Raw genomic sequence first — 21001 nt, forward strand, 5'->3', positions numbered from 1 at the left:
ATCGGTACAAGAAGTCTACGGCTTACTTAATGAGTATCAAGCAACGAGAGGAGGAAACTTTAAGGGCTTACATATCCCGTTTCAATAAGGAGGCACTCTCGATCGATGAAGCCGACGACAAGATACTTGTAGCAGCATTCACAAATGGGTTGAAGGAGGGTAAGTTTTTGTTCTCCTTGTACAAAAAAGACCCGAAGACCATGTTAGAAGTGCTTTACAGGGCCACCAAGTATATGAACGTTGAAGACGCGCTATTGGCGCAAGAAGAGAGACCCAAGAAAAGAGAAAGGCAAGAAGACACCCGGCAGGATCAAGGCCGGAAGAAAGCAAGGATAGGAAACCGAAGGGATGAGAGACGCCCTAAGCCCCTGGGGGGAAGATTCATAAGCTTCACCCTGTTGATCGCCTCGATAGATCAAGTCCTAATGAAAATCAAGGACGAGGGGGCTTTGACATTCCCTGGAAAGCTGAAGAGTGATCCCAACAAATGATCTAGGGATAAATATTGCCGCTTCCACCATGACCATGGTCACGACATAGCCAATTGCTATGACCTGAACCAGCAAATTGAAGCCCTTATCAGACAAGGAAAACTGCAGAGGTTCGTTAACAAGGAGAGAACAGATCCACCCCCACAAGAACAGCACCTCCGACAGGAGAATGAGCGACCGAGACCCCCCATAGGAGACATAAGGATGATAGTAGGAGGAATAGCTGTAGTCAGGTCTTCAAAAAAGGCTCGTAAAACCTACCTTAGGATGGTGCAAAATGTTCAACTGACGGGAACAGTGTCGAAGATAGCACGGAGAGAAGGCCCCATTATCGGATTCTCAGAAGAAGATGCGTGATGTCTTCACCATCCACATGATGATGCGCTCGTCGTCAGCATACAGGTAGGAGACTACAACATGCACCGGATGTTGATCGACAACGGCAACTCAGTAGATATCCTATACTATCCGGCGTTCCAGCAAATAAGGATTGACAAGGAACGATTGATTCCGATAAATGCCCCACTCGTTGGTTTCAGAGGAAGCCTTCCCCCCTGGGCGCGATCACATTGTCCGTGGTGGTAGGCGATTACCCTCAGCGGATCATCAAGGATGTAACGTTCCTAGTGGTCGATTGGTCGTCTGCCTACAACGCTATCCTCGGGTGACCCACGCTCAATTCGTGGAAGGCAATAACTTCAATTTATCACCTGATGATTAAGTTCCCTACCTACTATGGAGTGGAAGAGCTGCGTGGAAGTCAGATGGCTACGTGTGAGTGCTATGTAGCCATGATGGAGATGGAGGATCAGGTCCAGGCCTTGAATATAGAAGAGCACCGGACGGTGATGGAGCCAGTAGAGGAACTAGAGGAAATAACTCTTGACAGTTCCGATCCTGACCGAACAACCAAGATCGTAACCCTCGCTAACCCCGCAATCCGTCAAGAGCTCATAACTTTTCTCAGGAGCAATCGAGACGTATTCGCCTGGAGTCATGACAACATGCCAAGAATAGACCCTTCAGTCATGGTACACCGATTGAATGTATTGCCCTCCTTTCCACCCGTCTGACAGAAGAAGAGAGTGTTTGCCCCAGAGCGAGATCAGGACATAGCGGAAGAAGTCCGCAAACTACAAGAGGCAAGTTTCATTAGGGAAGTCTACTACCTCGATTGGCTGGCAAACGTAGTCATGGTTAAGAAAGCTAGTGGGAAGTGGTAGATGTGCGTGGACTTCACCGACCTTAACAAAGCCTGCCTTTAAGATAGCTATCCTCTCCCAAGGGTCGACGTCCTAGTAGACTCAATGGCCCGACACTAGTTGCTAAGCTTCATGGATGCTTTCTCAGGGTACAACCAAATCCGAATGCACGAAGCTAATCAGGAGAAAACTTCGTTCGTGACCAGCCAAGGCCTCTTCTATTACAAAGTAATGCCTTTCAGCCTGAAGAATGCGGGCGCAACGTACCAAAGACTTATGAACAAAATGTTCGTACAACAAATTGGGAGGAATGTCCAGATCTACGTTGACGAAATGTTAGTAAAAAGCCGAAGGGAGGAAGATCATTTGGAAGATCTCAAAGAAACATTCAACACCCTTTGTTCTTACAACATGAAGCTCAATCCAGGAAAGTGTGCCTTCAGGATAATGGTGGGAAAATTCCTAGGATTTATGGTGTCCCAAAGGGGGATCGAGGCCAACCTGGACAAGATCCGGGCCATTATGGAAATGGCACCACCGAGAAATGTGAAGGAGGTACAAAGCCTCAACAGAAAAATAGCAGTGTTGAATAGGTTCGTGTCGAGGGCGACGGACAAGTGTTTGCCCTTCTTTTGCACGCCAAAGAGATCATTCGAGTGGACTGCTGAATGTCAGGAGGCATTCGAGGAGTTAAAAGCTTATCTCTCCTCCCCGCCACTACTGAGCCCATCGTAGTCAGGAGAAGAGTTTTTTCTCTATCTAGCCGTCTCCCCCGCAGTCGTCAGTGCTGCCTTAGTCAGAGAAGAAGAAAGAGTACAAAAGCCCGTATACAACACGAGCCGAGCTCTTCGCGGTGCCGAAGAAAGATACCCACCTATGGAGAAACTTGTCTTTGCATTAGTTACAGCAGCTCGCAAGCTCAAGCTATACTTTCAAGCCCAAACGGTGAACGTTCTGACCGATAAGCCCTTGTGACGGGCGATGAGCAATCCTGAAGTTGCTGGTTAACTGGCGTTATGTGCTATAGAGTTGAGCGAGTTTGATATCCAGTACCGCCCACGGACTGCCATCAAAGGACAGATCGTCGCAGACTTCATAGTAGAATTCACTTATAACGAAGAGAAGGGGGCAAAAGAGCCCCCTCATTGGAGCATATATATGGACGGATCATCCAACAGACAAGTCGGAGGGGCCGGCATAATAGTACTATCGCCCGAAGGAGATACAATTAAATGAATGGTCCATCTCAACTTCCCCGCTACCAACAATGAATCAGAATATGAAGCGTTAGTAACAGGTCTCGACCTCGCCAAAGCAGCAGGAGTTGCGAGGGTAGTCGTTTACTACGACTCTCAAGTCATTGCTAACCAAGTAAATGGAGACTACGAGTGCAAGGGCAAAAGGATAAAGAGGTACCTTGATTAAGTAAGGGCAAAAGTAGATGACCTAGAGGCCAAAATCGTCTAAATCCCTGGAGGAGAAAACGAGCGAGCCGATCGCCTTGCAAAGGTCATTTCAGCAGAACATATGATCATCCCTGGTAATGTACTCTCTTTTGTTCAGCTTTACTAATAGATTCCAGCAACGTACAGGAAATAGGCTTTGACAGGAGCTGGACCGCACCGATAATTTCATACTTAAAGAACGGGGTCTTGCCAGACGGAAAAGAGGCTGCAAGAAAGCTAAAGGTCCAGGCGGCAAGGTTCGTCTTGATAAAAGACGTCTTGTATAAAAGAGGATTCTCCCGTCTATATCTGAGATGCTTGGGTACGGAAAAGGCAGACTACGTCATGAGGGAGGTACATGAGGGAATCTGCGGAAACCATTCGGGGTTAAGGTCATTGGTGCACAATTTTGTGTGAGCAGGGTACTATTGGCCCACCATGCAGAAGGATGCCGAGGCTTATGTTAAGACCTGTGACAAATGCTAAAGATTCAGCAATATTATTAGACAACCAACTGAAGAGCTGACCTCGATGACGGCCCTATGGCCGTTCGCTCAGTAGGGATTAGATATTGTGGGACCATTCCCTACAGCAATACGATAGCTAAAGTTCCTGGTAGTGGGCATCAACTACTTTACAAAGTGGGTGGAAGCTGAAGCTTTGGCCACCATTACAGAGAAGAATGTACGAAGTTTCGTCTGGAGATGCATCATATGTAGGTTTGGCATTCCTAGAGTCTTTGTCTTGAATAACGGGAGGCAATTCGACAACAACTCCTTCTGGGATTTTTGCTCGCAGTTAGGAATAAAGAACCACTACTCCTCCCCCTCCTCCACCCTCAAGCTAATGGCCAGGTCCAAGTCACGAACCGATCCTTGCTTAAGATTATCAAGACTTGGCTCGAGGGGGCAAAGGGTATATGGCCTAAAGAATTGCCAAGTATACTATGGGCATACAGGACGACGGCAAGGACACCCACAGGAGAGACACCGTTTCGACTAATGTATGGGAGCGAAGTAGTCATCCCGGCCGAAGTTAGGCTCACGAGCTACAAGGTGTACAACCATGACGAGAACAAGAATGACGAGGCAATGCAACTACAGCTTGACCTAGTGGATGAGATCAGGGTGGCGGCAGAACAAAGGCTCGCTAGGTACCAGGACCACATGGCCAAACACTACAACTCTTGAGTCTGACACAAAGACTTCTAAGTTGAAGATCTCATTCTTAGAAAGGTCATGGGCGCCGCTAGAGACCCTACCCAAGGGAAGCTCGGCTCCAATTAGGAAGGACCTTACCGAGTTACATCATGGCAGAGGAAAGACACTTACCACCTGGAGATGTTAGATGGACAGAAGCTGCCGCATCCATGGAACACCGAGCACTTACGAAAGTATTACCAGTAGAAGCGGCAACATGAAGACCAACCTTTTTATTTACATTTAAGTAAATTTTAGTCTTATTCCTCAGTTTTATCAGTTACTTTAGTTTTTTTGCAATAATACCTCTTTTTCATTTTAAGCCCAAAGGGCAGGATTTGGTTTTAGAACTACTTTTATTTACAAATGCATGGCAATAAGAGGAGTTTATTCAAAAATTGCTGAAGTTTCTATTTTACAAATCTACAGTTTAAACTTCATAAAAGTGGACGACTAAGTTCACAAAAGTGAACAACAAAAGTAAAACGACTAAGTCCATAACGCATGGACTGAAGCTAAAAAGCTGACGGTTTCACCAAATAGATGAGACTATGGACAAGGTTCTAAAACCAACGGACCTACAAAGATGACAAGCTCATCAAGTCCATGATAGAGACTAAAGCTAAAAAGCTTATGATTTCACCAAATAGATGAGACAATCATAATATGGACAAGGTTCTAAAACCAATGGGCCTACAAAGATGACAAGCTCATCAAGTCCATGACATAGACTAAAGCTAAAAAACTGACGGTTTCACCAAATAGATGAGACTATCATAATATGGACAAGGTTCTAAAACCAACGGGCCTACAAAGATGACAAGCTCATCAAGTCCATGACAGAGACTAAAGCTAAAAAGCTGACGGTTTCACCAAATAGATGAGACTATCATAATATGGACAAGGTTCTAAAACCAAGGGGCCTACAAAGATGACAAGCTCATCAAGTCCATGACAGAGATTAAAGCTAAAAAGCTGACGGTTTCACCAAATAGATGAGACAATCATAATATGGACAAGGTTCTAAAACCAAGGGGCCTACAAAGATGACAAGCTCATCAAGTCCATGACAGAGATTAAAGCTAAAAAGCTGACGGTTTCACCAAATAGATGAGACAATCATAATATGGACAAACTTCTAAAACCAACGGGCCTACAAAGATGACAAGCTCATCAAGTCCATGACAGACTAGAGCTAAAAAGCTGACGGTCTCACCAAATAGATGAGACTATCATCATATGGACATGGTTCTAAAACCAACGGGCCTACAAAAATATCAAGCTCATCAAGTCCACAAGTACGAACGGAAGCCAAAAAGCTGACGGTCTCACCAAACGGATGAGGCCATTGTAGAACTAACGGGCTTACATTAAGTCCATAAAATAACTGGAAATTAGAAAACTGACAGTCACATTAAAGTAATAAAAAGTGGTGACAATTGATGGGCGAGGCTATAAAGCCGACGGGCTACCAAAAGTGACGGAACAATTACGTGGATAAAGCTACCAAACCGACGGACCTTGAAAAATGACGAACAAGGTCGAAAACCCAAGGGGAAAGCCCGTAAAACTAACGAGACTATCCAACCCAAAAGGATAAGATGGACACGCTCATAAGTCACACAAAGACCATACCGACAGAATCTCCAAACCAGTTCAAAAAACTGACGGAGTTCCCAAAGTAAACGGGAATGCTTACCAGTACTTCATCTAGCACAATCACTAATTAAAAAATATGAAAACGACGGGAATAACATGCCACGTAGTAAATGCAACTGTATACAAACAAAAGCCCAAAAAACCAAACGGGCACTTAAACAATTGTTTGAAAAGTAATTGAAATACACATTAAACGATTGTTTGCAAAATGATTGAAATACAAGGTTAAAATACAAATAAAAAGAACTAAGGAGCAGGAGCATCAGCAGGATTCCCGTCAGCTTTTTGATTTTCAACGTCTACAATCACAGCCGGAGTGTTGGAAGCAGGAATAGGAGGGTTTGCAGCAGGCTGAGCTAGAACAATGACACCGTCATCCTCCAGAGTAAGATTGGGCTTAGAGGAGCCGTCATCTCCATCATTCATTGTAATTCCAGACAAGTCCAGCTCTGGGAATGCCGACGCGACTTGCTTAAGGTAATCGTCAAACCCAGTGCCATAATACATGGCACAAGAGTCAAATAACGATTACGACGCTTTAAAATCTCGAACCGCATCAGTCCTAGTTGTCTGCACCCTTTGGCCTAGGTCCGTCACCTCCTCCTGGAGCTTTTCATTCTGACGGTCAGCCTCCTCCAGCTTCTCCCTGACTTCCATCAGCTCTTTGTTTTGCGTATGGACGACATCCTTGTACTGCCCCTGTTCATTCATCAAATTTGTATTATGCTTCCAGACTCGGGTGACGACTCCCTCCTTTGCAACACAACGGTCCTAAAAGGCCTCGACGAGCACCAGGGCCAGAGAAGAGAACACAGACGTCAGTTAGAGTTTATCAAAACAAAATAAAACCAATTCAACCAAAAGGTAGCAAGCATATCCTGGTGAGATCAAAAAGGGCTGACGCCCCTAAATCCTTCGTCCCCAACAAATCACAAGGCTTTATGTCTGTCGGTTTTATGAAGGACCCAACCTCCCCAACGGCGTAGTCCTTATGGGTTAAGAGGCGGCAGGGGCCCTCGTTGACGGGACCTAAGGAAGTCATTACCCCCTTGCTCGCAACATGGCTTAGCTTAAGAGGGGAATTTTCCTTTGAAGCACTATCCCCAGGAGTGACGGCGGCCTTTTTAGACGGATAGCCGTCACTCCCGTCGGGCTTCCTCTTTGCAGGATGAGCGACGGTTTTAGGGGTTGACGAGGTTTTCCCCCCTGCCTCCTTGCCCTCTTCTCCTCCTTCTGATGGACTGCGGCAGCCCTCACCCTCTGTTTAGCAGATTCCATCTCTACAAAAAAAAAAAAAAAAAAAAAAAAAAAAAAAAAACAGTTAGAACAACAGACGGAGGAGTAGACTAATGAAGGTAATAAGGAATCTACTCACGTCAGCGAGAAAAGTCGTCCAATTTTTGGGCTTCAGTTGACGGTTCTGGACCTTCACAATACAAATGAATAGTGTCAAGGGTGATCAAATCCCTACACTTTCGTTCCTCCAAAGGAATTTCGAGGACCCGATGGATGAACTCCTTCTGTTCGTCGGTTATGTGGGGACGGGTATTAGCTGAAAAGAAAAAAAAGAAAAAAGAAAGAAAGAATGTTAGTAGCGTCACTCCAAAACAAAAGAAACATGGTTGATAGGATTAACCTGAATCCCTGATAAAAGCCCAAGTGTTGTCAAAATAACCATGGGGAATCATTGCCCATTCCTCCTGACGGCAAACCCAATCCATCCCCTCAACAAAGAAATATCTACTTCTCCAGTTCCTATTAGAATCTAGCATATCTGATACTAGCCTCAAACTTTTCTCCCGGACATGAAAATGGTATGTTCCTTTGGATGAGGCGATACGATGGGGTCTGTAGCAGTAAAAGAATTCATCCAAGGTAAGCTAACGGTTGCCTCCACTAAGATGACCCCACAGTATTTCGGCACCTATGAAAGTTCTCCAGGCATTCGGGGTGATTTGAGTGACGAACAAGCCTAGAAAATCAGTTAGCTGAAGGTGTAGGGCCGTCAGCGGCAATCTTAGACCCGCAGTAAACATGGCATTATGCATGCTAACGTTAGCGGTTCTCCCTGAGTAACATCTCTCATTCTCTCTAGGGAGACGGTTCGGGATATGGTCCAGAATTTTGTAACGGGCGTGCAACTCCCTAAAAACCTTATCACTCATCATAGGTAAAAACTTGTTGATGGCCCAATCCTCAGGTAGAATGAAAGGATGGTTATCCCCTAGACCCTCTGAGGTCCCTCCATTGGATTCCTCATCACCTTCACCATCATCCCCGTCAACATCAATATCGTCCCCGTCACTTCTACTCTCCCCTCTTCCCTGTTCTACTTCATCCTTACCCTCTCAGTATAACTCTCATCACCATCGGGAGATTGGGCCGACGTCTCTCTCTCTCTGGCGAAGGTGAGAAGTCCTCTGACTCATCACCAGAACCAAAGGCCTCCTCGTAGCTCGCTCCTTCACGGATTGATGACTCCTCACACGACGCGTCACTTGACATCTAACTACCTACAAGTGACAGATCCAATTTAAGTACCTAAGCTGACGTTCTCACTAAAGAATTATTCAGGCATAAGCAAAAATGAAAGAGAAGAGGAAATAGAACTTACTGGTAAGTTGACTTTCTTAGAAAAACAGCTTCAAGGGTAGCAATGGACAAGCTGACGGAAGTAAGGAATGAGCTGACGAAATTCAGGGCAACGGTCTCTCTCTTTCAAAGATCAGCAAGGAAGAAATATATGAAATGAGGAGGAGGAGCCGCTTATATATAGAGTGGAAGTGCGTGGAAGATGAGCGACGCCCTCGTCAGAAGTAAAGCTAATGAGAACGTGCTATTTGTCCAAAGCATTAAATGCACAACAGCTCGAGGAGTTCCTGGTAAATAATTTTCCCGCTCCCTTAAAGAATATAACAATAATCGGTCAACAAAAACGTTAACTCCATAACCCGTTAGTATATAAAGTGACGGAGATATGGAGTATGGGGCAACTGATAAGGATAAAAGAGAGATTAATCACAAAAAGATAAGCCAACGGTTTATAGGTGATGGGAAACAACTAAGCCGTTAGCCCTCATTTGATGACTGTCGACGGAAGAGATTTGTAGGGAGAAGCATCAGTAAGGAACACCCTAAGGCTGACGGGGTCATGACGAGATTAAGACTGAAGGCATAGTGCAAGCTGACTGCATTAGTCAAAGATTGCTTGCCAATCACGTTTGCGTGTGTAAGGAAATGGCTTACCCTCCACGTTTTGAGAAACCTAAGAGGGATATCTATATGGAAAGGATCCTGCAAAATACACCTAAGAAGATTCCTATAAGGAAAAGACTTCTACTCCAAGGAAAATGGGTCAACCCCTACTACTATAAAAACTCAAGCACCCTCACAAACCAAGGTACGCATAACTTACCCTCTCTATCACTCTAGAGTTGTGAGAATAGTTCTGACTTGACCTTCGGAGGGTATTTGGCCGGCACCACACCGGTGCTCTCTGTTAGGTCTTCTCTTTTTGCTGTGCAGGTGCTGTTTTGGGCGTACGAGGACTGTGTAGCTTGTTGGTGATTTTTTTGGCATCATCAGTAATATTATTAGGTGCAAAATGCATGATTTCGTATATGATTTTGTGCTCTCAATTTCAAAATCAAAATCTTTAGTTTTAGATAATTTTAGCTGGTATGAAGTTTATTTGTTGGATTTGATGGCCGAACAACACCAGGAATTTCATTTAAAGGTGATGGTTTCACAAAATTGTGTACACTAATTTTAGAGATTGCTAACTTTGGCAACATATTATTAGAATTTAAAAGCTTACATGTTTTAAAGTTATATGTGTTGGAAAAATTGGTTTTGCATCTCATACAAAACTTGTAGCAGAAGTAACACAAGGATCTACTTCATTCAAGAGAGATAACATGTAACCTTGAATTCTAGAATAAAAAACAGAAAGCGTACCTTAATACAGTAAAATTCAAAACAAGACTTGAGAATACATTCAATCTTCATTCCAATTCCACATGGTGCCCAAGATGAGAGGTCTTTTAATCAGTTCTTAAGTACGTTGATTCTCCATAAGGAAGGTGTATTCAAAAGATACTTAAGAGAAAAACTATTTTCTCTTCTTTTAATCATACGTACATATTAACTGCCTTGACAATTACTTTATTTAATAACTTTTATTAAATAAATAAATAACCAATTATCTAATTGGGTTAGCCTTTTGGGTCAGCCCAATTGGGCTTAAGTGTGTGGCTTGGGATGTGACCAAAGAGATAATTAAGGCTCTAGCTCCAATGGGCCTCGGGCTTATTTGTCAACTTTAGACAAACCCAAAGTTACCATTAATTATATAACAAGTACTATTATGAAAATATAATTGCACTCTAGACCTTATTAATAAATTATATCCCAAGACTCTAATATGATATCATTTGACCCCTCCATGAAATATCCATAGTGAACAAAATCATAATAAATTGTCACTTTGTAAACAACTATTTTATTCCTTGAGTCTTCGGTTTAATTTTTTAATTTTTCGTATTTATGAAATCTAATTTAATTAAATATAAGCTTTAGTAACTCCTTACTAAAGTGGCAAACCCTGAATAACCAGTTCCTATTAAACTTATCTCAATGGGATATTTCATGTCTCTATGAAAGACATTATGGATTTCATCTTGAGAATATGTGTTTCCTTAACACTACGTGTGGTTACCCAACATACTAAGGTTTTGACTTTTAAATTAGATCTCACTCCTGATATATTAAAGTAACCTACATTTCATGATCGGGTTCACTATCTTCTGAGGATTGAGAATCTATGAAATTAAAAGTCGTGAGATTAATTATTCAGGTGACAGTTGTTAATTGTTATAATTAATCTCACAACGGTCTAGTTCAATATGTTTTACACACTTAGGATATATCAACTAGAAGTCTCCACTTCCATGATCAAGACAAAACATCTTAGTTGATGTGTTATAGTCTTCACAGATGAAATGCCTAATTTAATCATCGACTACGAACTACATTTTGAGTTTATAAGGAATTTGTGATTTATAATTTCTGTAACTAAATCACATAAATCACATATAGTGCATCTCAAGGACTATGATAATGTATTGTTAGTTCATATACAAATAGTTTCATATAATTAAACAATTTAATTATTATAACATTCAAATAAATTGGATTCTAGGGCATAAACCCTACCAATATGGACATAAGTTGATAGAGTTACCAGAAACAATTGGTGTGTTAATACATTTAAGGCTTCTTCACATCTCAGACATGAAAATTAATTGGGACCTTTAGGGTCTATTTGGTTGGAGAAGTGGAAAAGTAGGAGGATAGAAAACAGTGGGAGGATGGAAAAGTGGGGTAGAAAAAATTTTAATTTATTTAATTTTTGTTTGGTTGGAAGTGAAAAAGTGGAGGGATAAAAAAAGTGAGTTTGTATAAACTTACTCATACATCATTGTTAAAAAATAATAGCCAATTAATACAAAAAAGGACAAACGATAAAAAAGAAGAAAAAAAAAAGCAATCTCTCCATTTATTAAAAAAAAAAATTATGTTCCAAAAAAAATCATTTCTAGTTATAAAAAAAAAAAAAAAAAAAAACAACTATCACACCCACAGCCCAAAAAGAAAAAAAAAGAAAAAAAAAAAGGTAATGTCCAAAAAAGAAAAGAAAAAAAAGGAAAAAAGGCAACGTGCCCCCACAACCCAGGAAATGAAAAAATGAAAAAATAAAAAAAAGAAAAAAAAAAGAAAAGAAAAAAAAGCAATGTCAGGAAAGAAAACCCAGGCAAATGAAAATCAAAAAATGAAAAAATAAAAAAAAAAAACAACAAAAAGCGTGCCCACCAAAAAAAAGGAAAAAAAAAGAACATAACTATTTTTGTCCATTAAGTAAATCCCAGGAGAAAACACTTAACTCCAATTATTTATTTCCTTTTCTTCCCTTCCAATCAAATACATTTTAAAAAAAATTTTCCTTTCTATTTTCCCTACAAAATTTTCAATCCGTCTTATTTCATCCCTAAACACATACTAGAGAAGGTGGAAGATAAGGAAGAAGCCAAAAGTGCAAAATTAAAGGAAAAGGAAATATTCAACTTGGGATAGAGGGATCATTTTATCCATTCACCTTTCTCCAAAAGCTCAAATTGTGTGAGTCAGCCTACTCTTTCTCCAAAAGCTCCTGGACCAAATTCAATATTTCATTGCCCTTAAAATTCTGTGGATGGAGGGATTATATGAGATGTTAGCTTTGCCAGAGTGGTTAGGCAATCTTTCCTCTCTTCAAAAGCTGTATATTATGGATTGCAATCGCTTGCTGCATCTGCCCACCGAGGAAGCCATGCGACACCTCACCCAATTGAAAACGCTGGAGATTTATGATTGCCCCAATTTGGAAGACAATGAGCAGTCCAAGATCGACCATATTCCATTTGTTGTCATACAGGATAGCGGGTAAGTGGTTAAGTTTATTCATATTTAGGTGGTTGAAATAGCTGACTCTGTTACCAATATGTCTTCCTGCTATTCAATTTCTGTTTGCTAAGCTATTTTCTTTCTTTAATTTTTTTCAAAATTGAAATTTTCTTGACATTGGGAAATTTGGAAAATTGGATTTAGCATTATTAGAACCTGCTTTATGTCCACATACTCAATTCTTTCTCTCTGTATTTCTTGTAACCTTCACGTTATTATACGGTAAAAGTTTATATATGGATCAGTTCTTTTGCTTAGGGCTGTCAAAAACTTAACAGTAGATTTTTTTTGATTTGTACTGGGTCATAATTGCTCTGTTTATGAGGGTGAACTATTGTGGAAAAATGGAGTTTAGTTGCACAATAATGAGAAATTGGGTAGGTGTAGTTCTTGCTGATTTTTCATTTCATGTTTGGTTTGGGGGTCGGTTTTACTTGGGGGGCCATGAAATTATGCGATCCCCAGTCCTACTAGTAAATTAAAATTTCAGACAGCACTGAAGGTGTTGATGGTTCTTTTTTTTTTGATAGATAATAAGAATTTTATTGATGGAAAAGAACAATGTGTTTACGATTGTAAACTCACTGCCCTTGAAACAAATACAAACAAATCATAAGGAAAGACTAATAGAGATAAGAAAATCAGACAAGGAACTACAATGCGTAAGCCCCCAAATACTAGACCACTCAAACAAAGTCCTAGCAAGCAAGGTCTTCAACATATCTATAGGCCTCTCAACGTCCTCAAAAGTTCGGGCATTGCGTTCCTTCCATACTAACCACATAAGGCATCCTGGTACCAAATTCCAAACCTTTGAAGAGTAAGTTCCCAACCAATTCCTCCATGCAAAAAGAAGAGAAACAATAGTGTTCGGCATCACCCACTGAACCCCAAACATAGTAAGGACCTCTATATATGGTTTTTACCTTTTGAAGGCAGCCAGATTGGTCTGATTTCGAAGACGAAGACTAAATCAGGAAGCTGGCAAGAAGTTTCTTTTGGGAAAATAATTGAGTTGATGACAACTGTTGCCAAGGCGCTTCAGGTTTGCTTTCTCCTACCATTTTGGATATTTATACATATTTTACTTCATAAATGGTGATTTACAAAACCAAATTTAGTTTATATAGACAGCAAGTTCTGTCAATCATATAGATAGTTTGATTTGTAATTTACTGTTTTTCTTCTTTTTAATTTATAGTGGAAACTGAGGTTAGTGAATTATAAATGATCACAAATGGGCTTCTGTTAACAACTCAAAGTTTTCTTTCTATAGCATAACTTTTAACATCTTTACTACAATAATCTTAAATCTAAGAGTGATAAAGTAATAAATGTAAAATTTTCATGGCAACAAAAGAAAATTGTGAGTTTATACCCTAGCTTTCCCAGCCTTTGTGCATTTGGGGTGAAAGGAATTGCTGCATTTTCAAGGACAGAGAGTCCACTGCACCAAACTTCAAGTTTTTATTTCTGAAGACTCTTTATGAATGGGGATTGAAGTCTTCCACTCTCTCCACGTTTTCTTTGATGGATTTCCTAGATACTCTACCTTTGTGCCGTTAATTATATGGCTGGTTTCGTGTATTTTGTTTTCTAGTCTTGTTTTGCTTTGCTGTTTTTCTTTATTTTGTATACCATTTTGATTTTTAATATATTGCAATTACCTATAAAAAAAAAAAAAAAAAAAAAACTTTCCTAGTCATTGTGCACTTAAGAACTTAGATTCAAAGTTCAAACAGATTATCAATCTGAATGTGTTTTCATAATTAGGGCCAGTATTCTTAATCAGATCTTGGTGCTCAAAATTGTAACATTTATCTCTACTTTTTTTGTGTGGTGGGTGAAGATGACACACAATTAGCAGCAGCTGAAGTGGTTGAAATTGCATGTTGGCTTTTCTATGATTTTCCTGGCCTTTTGCTATTAATTTTAGGCCCAGCCACTGTAGCTTCACTCCTTTTCTATCACCTGCAAGGTTTCTCTGTAAATTATTCAGAATCCATAAGCGAATAACTAAAGATAACAACAAACTTTAAAAATAAAAATAAATAAAAAATGAAAGAAGAGAGAAATGAGATAGTGAATACATATTTGCCACACTTTGACCCCTTGAATAAATGACTACAAAACCTCCTTAAGTCCATTAACCCTCATAAAATTTATAAAAATAAAAGAAAAAACAAAAGTTTTGTATTACTGAGTAGAGAAGGGGAGATTAGTCTTCCAAGATTATGTACTTGTTACTTCAATACTTTATGCAAAATAAACCTCAATTCTTCTCAGGTTCCCATCCTCATTTAGCAGAATTAATAAAACCTGGATCCACATTATTAATAGACCTAAAAGATTATTCAATCAGTTAAGAATTTTGCCTTGATGTGCAGGCATGAGGGACAACATATCTGTTGTGTTCAGCTGGATGAAAAATTACATTATGAAGTTTTCATTCACTCGAATGCCAACAGAAGTTTTAGCTGGGTTGTGTTCTCAATTTTCTAATCCCTTGTAGTATATAATGTATTGATTCAATCCAATAAGTGTATTATTCATGCCAATTGTCCCCTCCCTCCTCCCATTGTTCCAATAGCATTTTCTGAACTGTTACTTAGAAAATGAAAAAAAAAATTGATAATCCATTATATTTTCAGGAAATTAGTTTTGCATGATTGGTTTTGGTAGTAGCTTTTCAGTCAACTGAGGAAAGCCTTCTATGAAATTATTTTTGCCTGATTTGTGTTGGTGTAGTAGCTTTTCAGTCAATTGAGGAAAGCCTTCATGAAATCTTCCTGCTCATTTTCCAACATTTGAGACCATTTCATTATGAAAGCGGAAAAGCTTATTTTAGTGGTTGGTTGCCACACCACAATCATGCCAAAAGGAATAAGTTTCCCTACACCAAACTCAAACCAAATATGCTGACTGACCAAACATCTCCCCACCCATGGATAGATTAATGCTTCTGAATTAATTAATAGAAAGTGATCTCACCAACCACACTAATTACTGGAAAATTGTGTATTATCTAAAACAATTATGAAAGTCATGATTCCAAATGAATTTTTTCAAAATCAAAATTTTTATGGCAATTTGGAATCAATATTGAAATGGTTGCTATTAGAGCTTGCTTTGATGCCCATTAATAAAAACATACACATTCTTTGTTTAAACATCTCTTTTAAAGTTCACTTATAGGTTGGCCTTTTTAATTTCTTGAGCTGAAACTGCAACAGTACATAAATGATTTCTTGTGCTTAAAAGCTCTCTGACATTTGGCAATAGATTTTGTTGATTTGGGCTGGTTAATGATTGCTATGTTTATGTCTGAACTGGGTGGGAGAAGGTCTTGTTGATTTTTGTTTTCATATTTGGGTTGGGAGGTCAGTTTAAGTGGATCATATGCAGGGGCTAGTGAGTTAAGTGATCCCCAGTTCAGCTAGTGCAAGCAAAATTGAACTCATGTTCTTATAAAGTTTCAGACAACACTGAAGTTCTTGATGGTTATACTTCTAATATATTAATATATGGTTTTCACCTTTTGAAGCTAACAAGAATATTGCATCACAGAAAATAGCGAACTTGATGACAACTGATGCCAAGGCACTTCAGGTTTGCTCTCTTTACCATTTGGGGTATGTATATATAATTTACTTTGTAATTTGTGCATTAAAAGACTTTATTCAGTTTATGTATTTGCAGAGTCACTTTTTTATAGCCAATGTACGTATCTACATAAACAAAACTTTTAGTCTATCTAAAGGTGTGCATGTCAACTCAACACATATGTTCATATATTGCCAAAACAACGTATATAGTTAGATTGAGTACAGCCAAATCACTGAATTATGTTTTGACTCTTTTTGATATGAAAGTCATTTTGTGCATATGGTATTATTGACCTTCTTAAGGTTTACTATCATATTTATATTTTTTTTGATAAGTAAGAATGTTATATATACAAATGGCTACTCTATGCATGAAAAAACATAGAGCAAACCCTAAAAATACAAGAAGAAGAAAACTGAAAAAAAAAAATAAAAAAAACCAAACAACAGATTAATTACAAAAGAGAAAGAGAGCTAAGAAAAGAGGGGAGAGAATCACTAGTTGTGAGTTCCCATGCCCAGGACCAATCAAAAAGAGTCCCACTAAAAGAGGCAATCATCTGAATACCGGAACTATCCAAATTCTTAAAAGTCCTCCGATTCCGTTCCTTCCAAATACACCATAGGATGCACAATATATATATATATATATATATAGTTTAAATTATTCTGGCATGATTAAGGTATAGATATGAGTTAGCTGGAGGAAGGACTCATTAAATCTAACACTAGTCATGTTCCAGCAATTTAGATCTAATGTAATAAGCAATATAGTTTTTCTGTTTTGTCTCTATAAAATTGATGAACTTTTACCTATTGAATGTTCGGAACATGGCTAATAAAATTCATAATTTCAGATTGTTAAATCTGTATTAATGTTAAGAAGAGTTTAGCATTTTGGATGTGCAATGCGCTTGCCAGTGTTTTGGGTATTTGTAAATATATCCTTAACTTTAAAATTTTGAAATGAACACCTTGATTTGGTGTTAACTTTCAATTTTTATCTTATAGTCTATGTTAGTGTAAAAATTAACAGTTTAGTGGGAAACAAAACACTCCAAAATAGCATTTAAATCTCTTTAAATTAGCAATATATGTAGTAAAAACAAGTCCCAGAAAACCCATAATAATCTATGTTGTAAACCCAAAGACCCCATATGATAAGAAAACAAGACTCTAGCCAATAATTTGTGAAATTTACAACACCTTGACAAAGTACGGCTACCAAATATAGTTAGACGCATCCATGGTTCAAGGAGCTCTTAAAAGCACTATGCTAGTAGTTGAAAGTATGTAATATACATGAGAAGCCTAATGAGTTTGTTTATAGATAAAAACTTCAACTAAACAACTCTTAAGATTTCCTATCATTATGAACCACTTGATTTTAATGCACATCATCATCTTCCACTCTTGCAGAAAACTAAACCTTAGCACCAAGCCAAGGAAGGGTGCTTACACATCTGCTGTGAGAGGAACCTCCTTGATTCTACACTACCTCTTTGATATGCTTGTCGCATCAACTGCTTTTCTACCTGTTCCAGCTCCTGAATTTTTTTAATCATAGCAACAACCTCTAAAAAAATGGGAAAGTCAGAGAGTTGAAAGGTTAGGAGTACCACACGTTTGATTAATTCAGAAGTCAAGCAAACACTTGACACCCATTCAAAAATTGATGAAACAAGAAATAACCTATTTTCTTTCTATAAATGATAAAAAGGTGAGATTAATCTCCATTACATTTGTAAAGAGGTAGAGTGCAATGAACAGTTTTTCAATTAAGACACAATATCCACTTTTGGCCTTTTGCAATACACAAGAATCTCAACAAAGAAAGGAAAACTTTTTTAAAAAATTACAGAATCAAAATGCATGGAAAACGTCCTTTCTGACCATCTCACAATTCGTCTTTAGATAGGATAAGAAACTCAAGGGAGCCATCAATCTTTTCCACCTGCAATTTCTGTCAGTGACTAATTATCCACACAACTAAAACTGAGAAGCATAGAAAGAGACACTCTTAACCCAACTAAATGTATCAATTAGGAGAGCTCTCTTAAATAGGGACTTGTAATAATATTGGTCTATTGTTAGTAAACAACATTCCTCTAGCAGAATGCCAATATAAAATTTACATTTTCAAATGAACATTGGTTGGTGGGATCTCTAAAATGGTTTAAAGCCGCTGATTCTAGTATTTTTTTTGTTTTTTTTTTTTTGTTTTTCGTAATTTCTTTTGGCTGGGATGGGAAAAAAATAAAATAAAGGCACATTCAAATTTACTTAATTTTTTAAGAAATATATAACCATTCCATAGAACCAAATAGTGAGAATATCTTGTACAGTAACTTGAGGACCTATCATTCATTAATGAGCTATACATTTGCAAGAAGTCGCAATATCTGCTTAGGGTGAAGTGGCTCATTGCGTCACTAAATTACAAATACTAGTGATCTTTGATTGTCCCAATCAGAGGTCATGTAGTTTAGCCCAAAAGGGTCTAAGATTGCCCATATTCTATTTATTGAGATAAACCTTAGATACATCCTATGTAATAAATAGGTCAAAATCATTTAAAAATGGTATGTTCTCTCTATTTCCTTCTGTTTAGTGTTTTGGTTTGAAGTTGACTAATTTTTCATGATTTGTTCTCCTCTCTGCTTCTTCTTCTTCTTCTTCTTCTTTTATTTTTTATTTTTTATTTTTTTATTTTTTTTTTCAGCCGTATATATGTTACCATATTCTTTGGTTAATGATATCCTAAGAGTTTTGTGACAAACCATTAATTCATATTTAACATATCTTACTGCGTAGCTTCTGTGTATCTTCTACCTTTAGCTCTATTTTATCGTGGTTCTTCCATGATGGTTGAATTTCTATTAGCACATCAAATATTTCTCAGAAAATTCAGAAAGTCTTTTGTTTTCTATTTTAAGGATTTCATTTGAATTATCACTTCTTATTTTTTTCATATTTTCTAATAATATTCTACACTTATCTACTCTTTACAATTGTGCTATCTTCGTTGAAAAAATTGCAAAACTAAAGTTGCTGTGTATGAGAGAGAAGAAGAGTTCAGAAATTTTTTCTACAAAACCAACTACGTTCAAGCCAACATTGGAAGGTTGTTATAATTCCCGATTTTGATGAAGTTTCAGTATATTTTTCCTAACGAATGGAGCCTCATGCATGTTGACTGGTGTTGTTGCTTGAAGTTCCTCTACGTTTTCTCAAATGCTGGCCAGTTGGTGAGGTTCTAAATCAGTACATCCGAGGAACCCACAATAAAAGGAAGCTATAACTAGTGGTACATTATTCCTTTGCTTCAGGCAGAAAGTAGGGGAAGATTCTTTCAATGTGGGACTCCAAAGGATGCTGTGTAAAAGCCAAGGGCTCTAAATCAGTACATCCGAGGAACCCACATCTAGCATTTGCTCTTGAGAATATTGTTGTAAACCCATTTTCTATAGTGGAAGATTGTTGTAAACCCATTTTCTGGTTTTTCCCTTTTCATTGAAGGGTTTTCCAAGTAAAAATTCAGGGTCTTGATTGTGGCTTGCTACTGAGATTTTTATATTTATATATTGGTTATTGTGCTTATCTAATTTATTTGAAATACCCATTTAATTTGCACAAAGAGGGGAAAATGAAATAAATTTGTTGTTTGTTATATTAATTGACTGTTTTTCCAGCAAAGCCTGACCTTTGGATTGGGCAATGTTTGGTGTCTAAAGCCAAACTTTCTTTTTCTGGTTATACAAATTAGATCTCTTCATAGAGGTCATGCCATTCTTAGAACTAAATCAAGTGACAACTCTAATCTTTGTGCTAAGCTTGATTTAATAACATACTCATGTATCTATGTGTTGGATAGATGCATATCAGACTTCTTCAATGCACCACATTACAATCACATACCTCAAAATATTGTCCTTTTTAAGAAGTTAATAACTACCATTTAAAAAAAAAAAAAAAAAATTCTTTCATTACTTAGGCTTTTCTTTACCTCTATTTCAAGGTCAATACCTGTTTCATATGTTTTATTTAAGTTTAAATTAATAGGAATAGTTTAGAAAATTTATAGCCATTTATTTTAAAACTAATGTATTAAATAATATCCCTTAAGAAGAACTTTTTGATTCCCTAAACAATTTTTAACCATATGCAATAGAGGAAATAATTTTTTAAATATGTTTAACTGCGTTCAAAGTCACCCCTCGATACCTTCATTTGAATTTAAGTTACCAGTTTGTATGTTTTTGAAAGATAGACTTCTAAAAGGATTATTAAACCTTTTTGACTTCCACGATTTAGGCAACTGAATAAGGACTCCTCTGTTCATATTGTATGCTTCTAGAACTTGGTGAAAGGGTTTTGAGAGGATCTATAATTCACTCAAATGTGCAAAGGACCTTAACTAATTGCAAAGGACAATTACAATAAACAAAGCCTTAATCCCAATATTTTGGGGTCAGCTTAATTAATTGCAGTAATTAGAAAATGTGAACCCAAGTGGAATCATCATTTAATTCAATTTCCATCTGAATAAAATGGCATACTTTGACTTCATTTTCGTTCCCTTATTCTCTATCTACCCTTATTCCTTATCACTAGTAGTTAAGAAATGTCGGGGCAAAACACGTTATAGACTTATATAGTATAGTAGCATTTTTCATAGTAAATATAGAACAGCACAGATGGGAGAAGAGACTCTCTACCAAGTGCCAATCCAACCCCTCCACACAACCGAGTTGTTTATTGCCAAGTGCTAAAAATGCTATGGAGCTATTATGTTCAATGTCACCAAGCTTATGGCAACCCCTTGAGGACCAAAATGCTTTTCATTATTATTTCTCAAAAGTAAAAGAATGTTTTATTAGAGTTATGTTGACTCTGCAG

The 21001-nt window shown here is 38.1% G+C and overlaps 1 protein-coding gene across 3 annotated transcripts; it reads left to right on the forward strand.

Moving 5' to 3' along the window:
• Nucleotides 1–12061: 12061 nt before the first annotated feature.
• On the forward strand, nt 12062–19666 carry LOC115963814. 3 transcript variants are annotated; one of them, XM_031082992.1, is made up of 4 exons: nt 12062–12476; nt 13433–13542; nt 16065–16106; nt 19151–19666. In XM_031082992.1, the coding sequence occupies exons 1-4, from the start codon at nt 12401–12403 to the stop codon at nt 19247–19249; spliced, it is 327 nt and encodes a 108-aa protein (XP_030938852.1). In that variant the 5' UTR covers nt 12062–12400; the 3' UTR covers nt 19250–19666. The 3 variants fall into 3 exon arrangements, with proteins under 3 accessions (XP_030938852.1, XP_030938853.1, XP_030938854.1); XM_031082993.1 differs by having other exon boundaries at nt 19318–19666; XM_031082994.1 differs by lacking the exon at nt 19151–19666 and adding an exon at nt 17522–18984.
• Nucleotides 19667–21001: the final 1335 nt, after the last annotated feature.

This window comes from Quercus lobata, chromosome 10 (genome assembly GCF_001633185.2).
Source record: "Quercus lobata isolate SW786 chromosome 10, ValleyOak3.0 Primary Assembly, whole genome shotgun sequence".
NCBI lineage: Eukaryota > Viridiplantae > Streptophyta > Magnoliopsida > Fagales > Fagaceae > Quercus > Quercus lobata.

Coding starts and splice junctions, on each gene's coding strand:
- LOC115963814 (XM_031082992.1), top strand. CDS start 12,401: ATGATTGCCCCAATTTGGAAGACAATGAGCAGTCCAAGATCGACCATA. Junction 13,543..16,064: donor CTGTTGCCAAGGCGCTTCAG/GTTTGCTTTCTC, acceptor ATTGCATCACAG/AAAATAGCGAACTTGATGAC. Junction 16,107..19,150: donor CTGATGCCAAGGCACTTCAG/GTTTGCTCTCTT, acceptor GCAAAACTAAAG/TTGCTGTGTATGAGAGAGAA.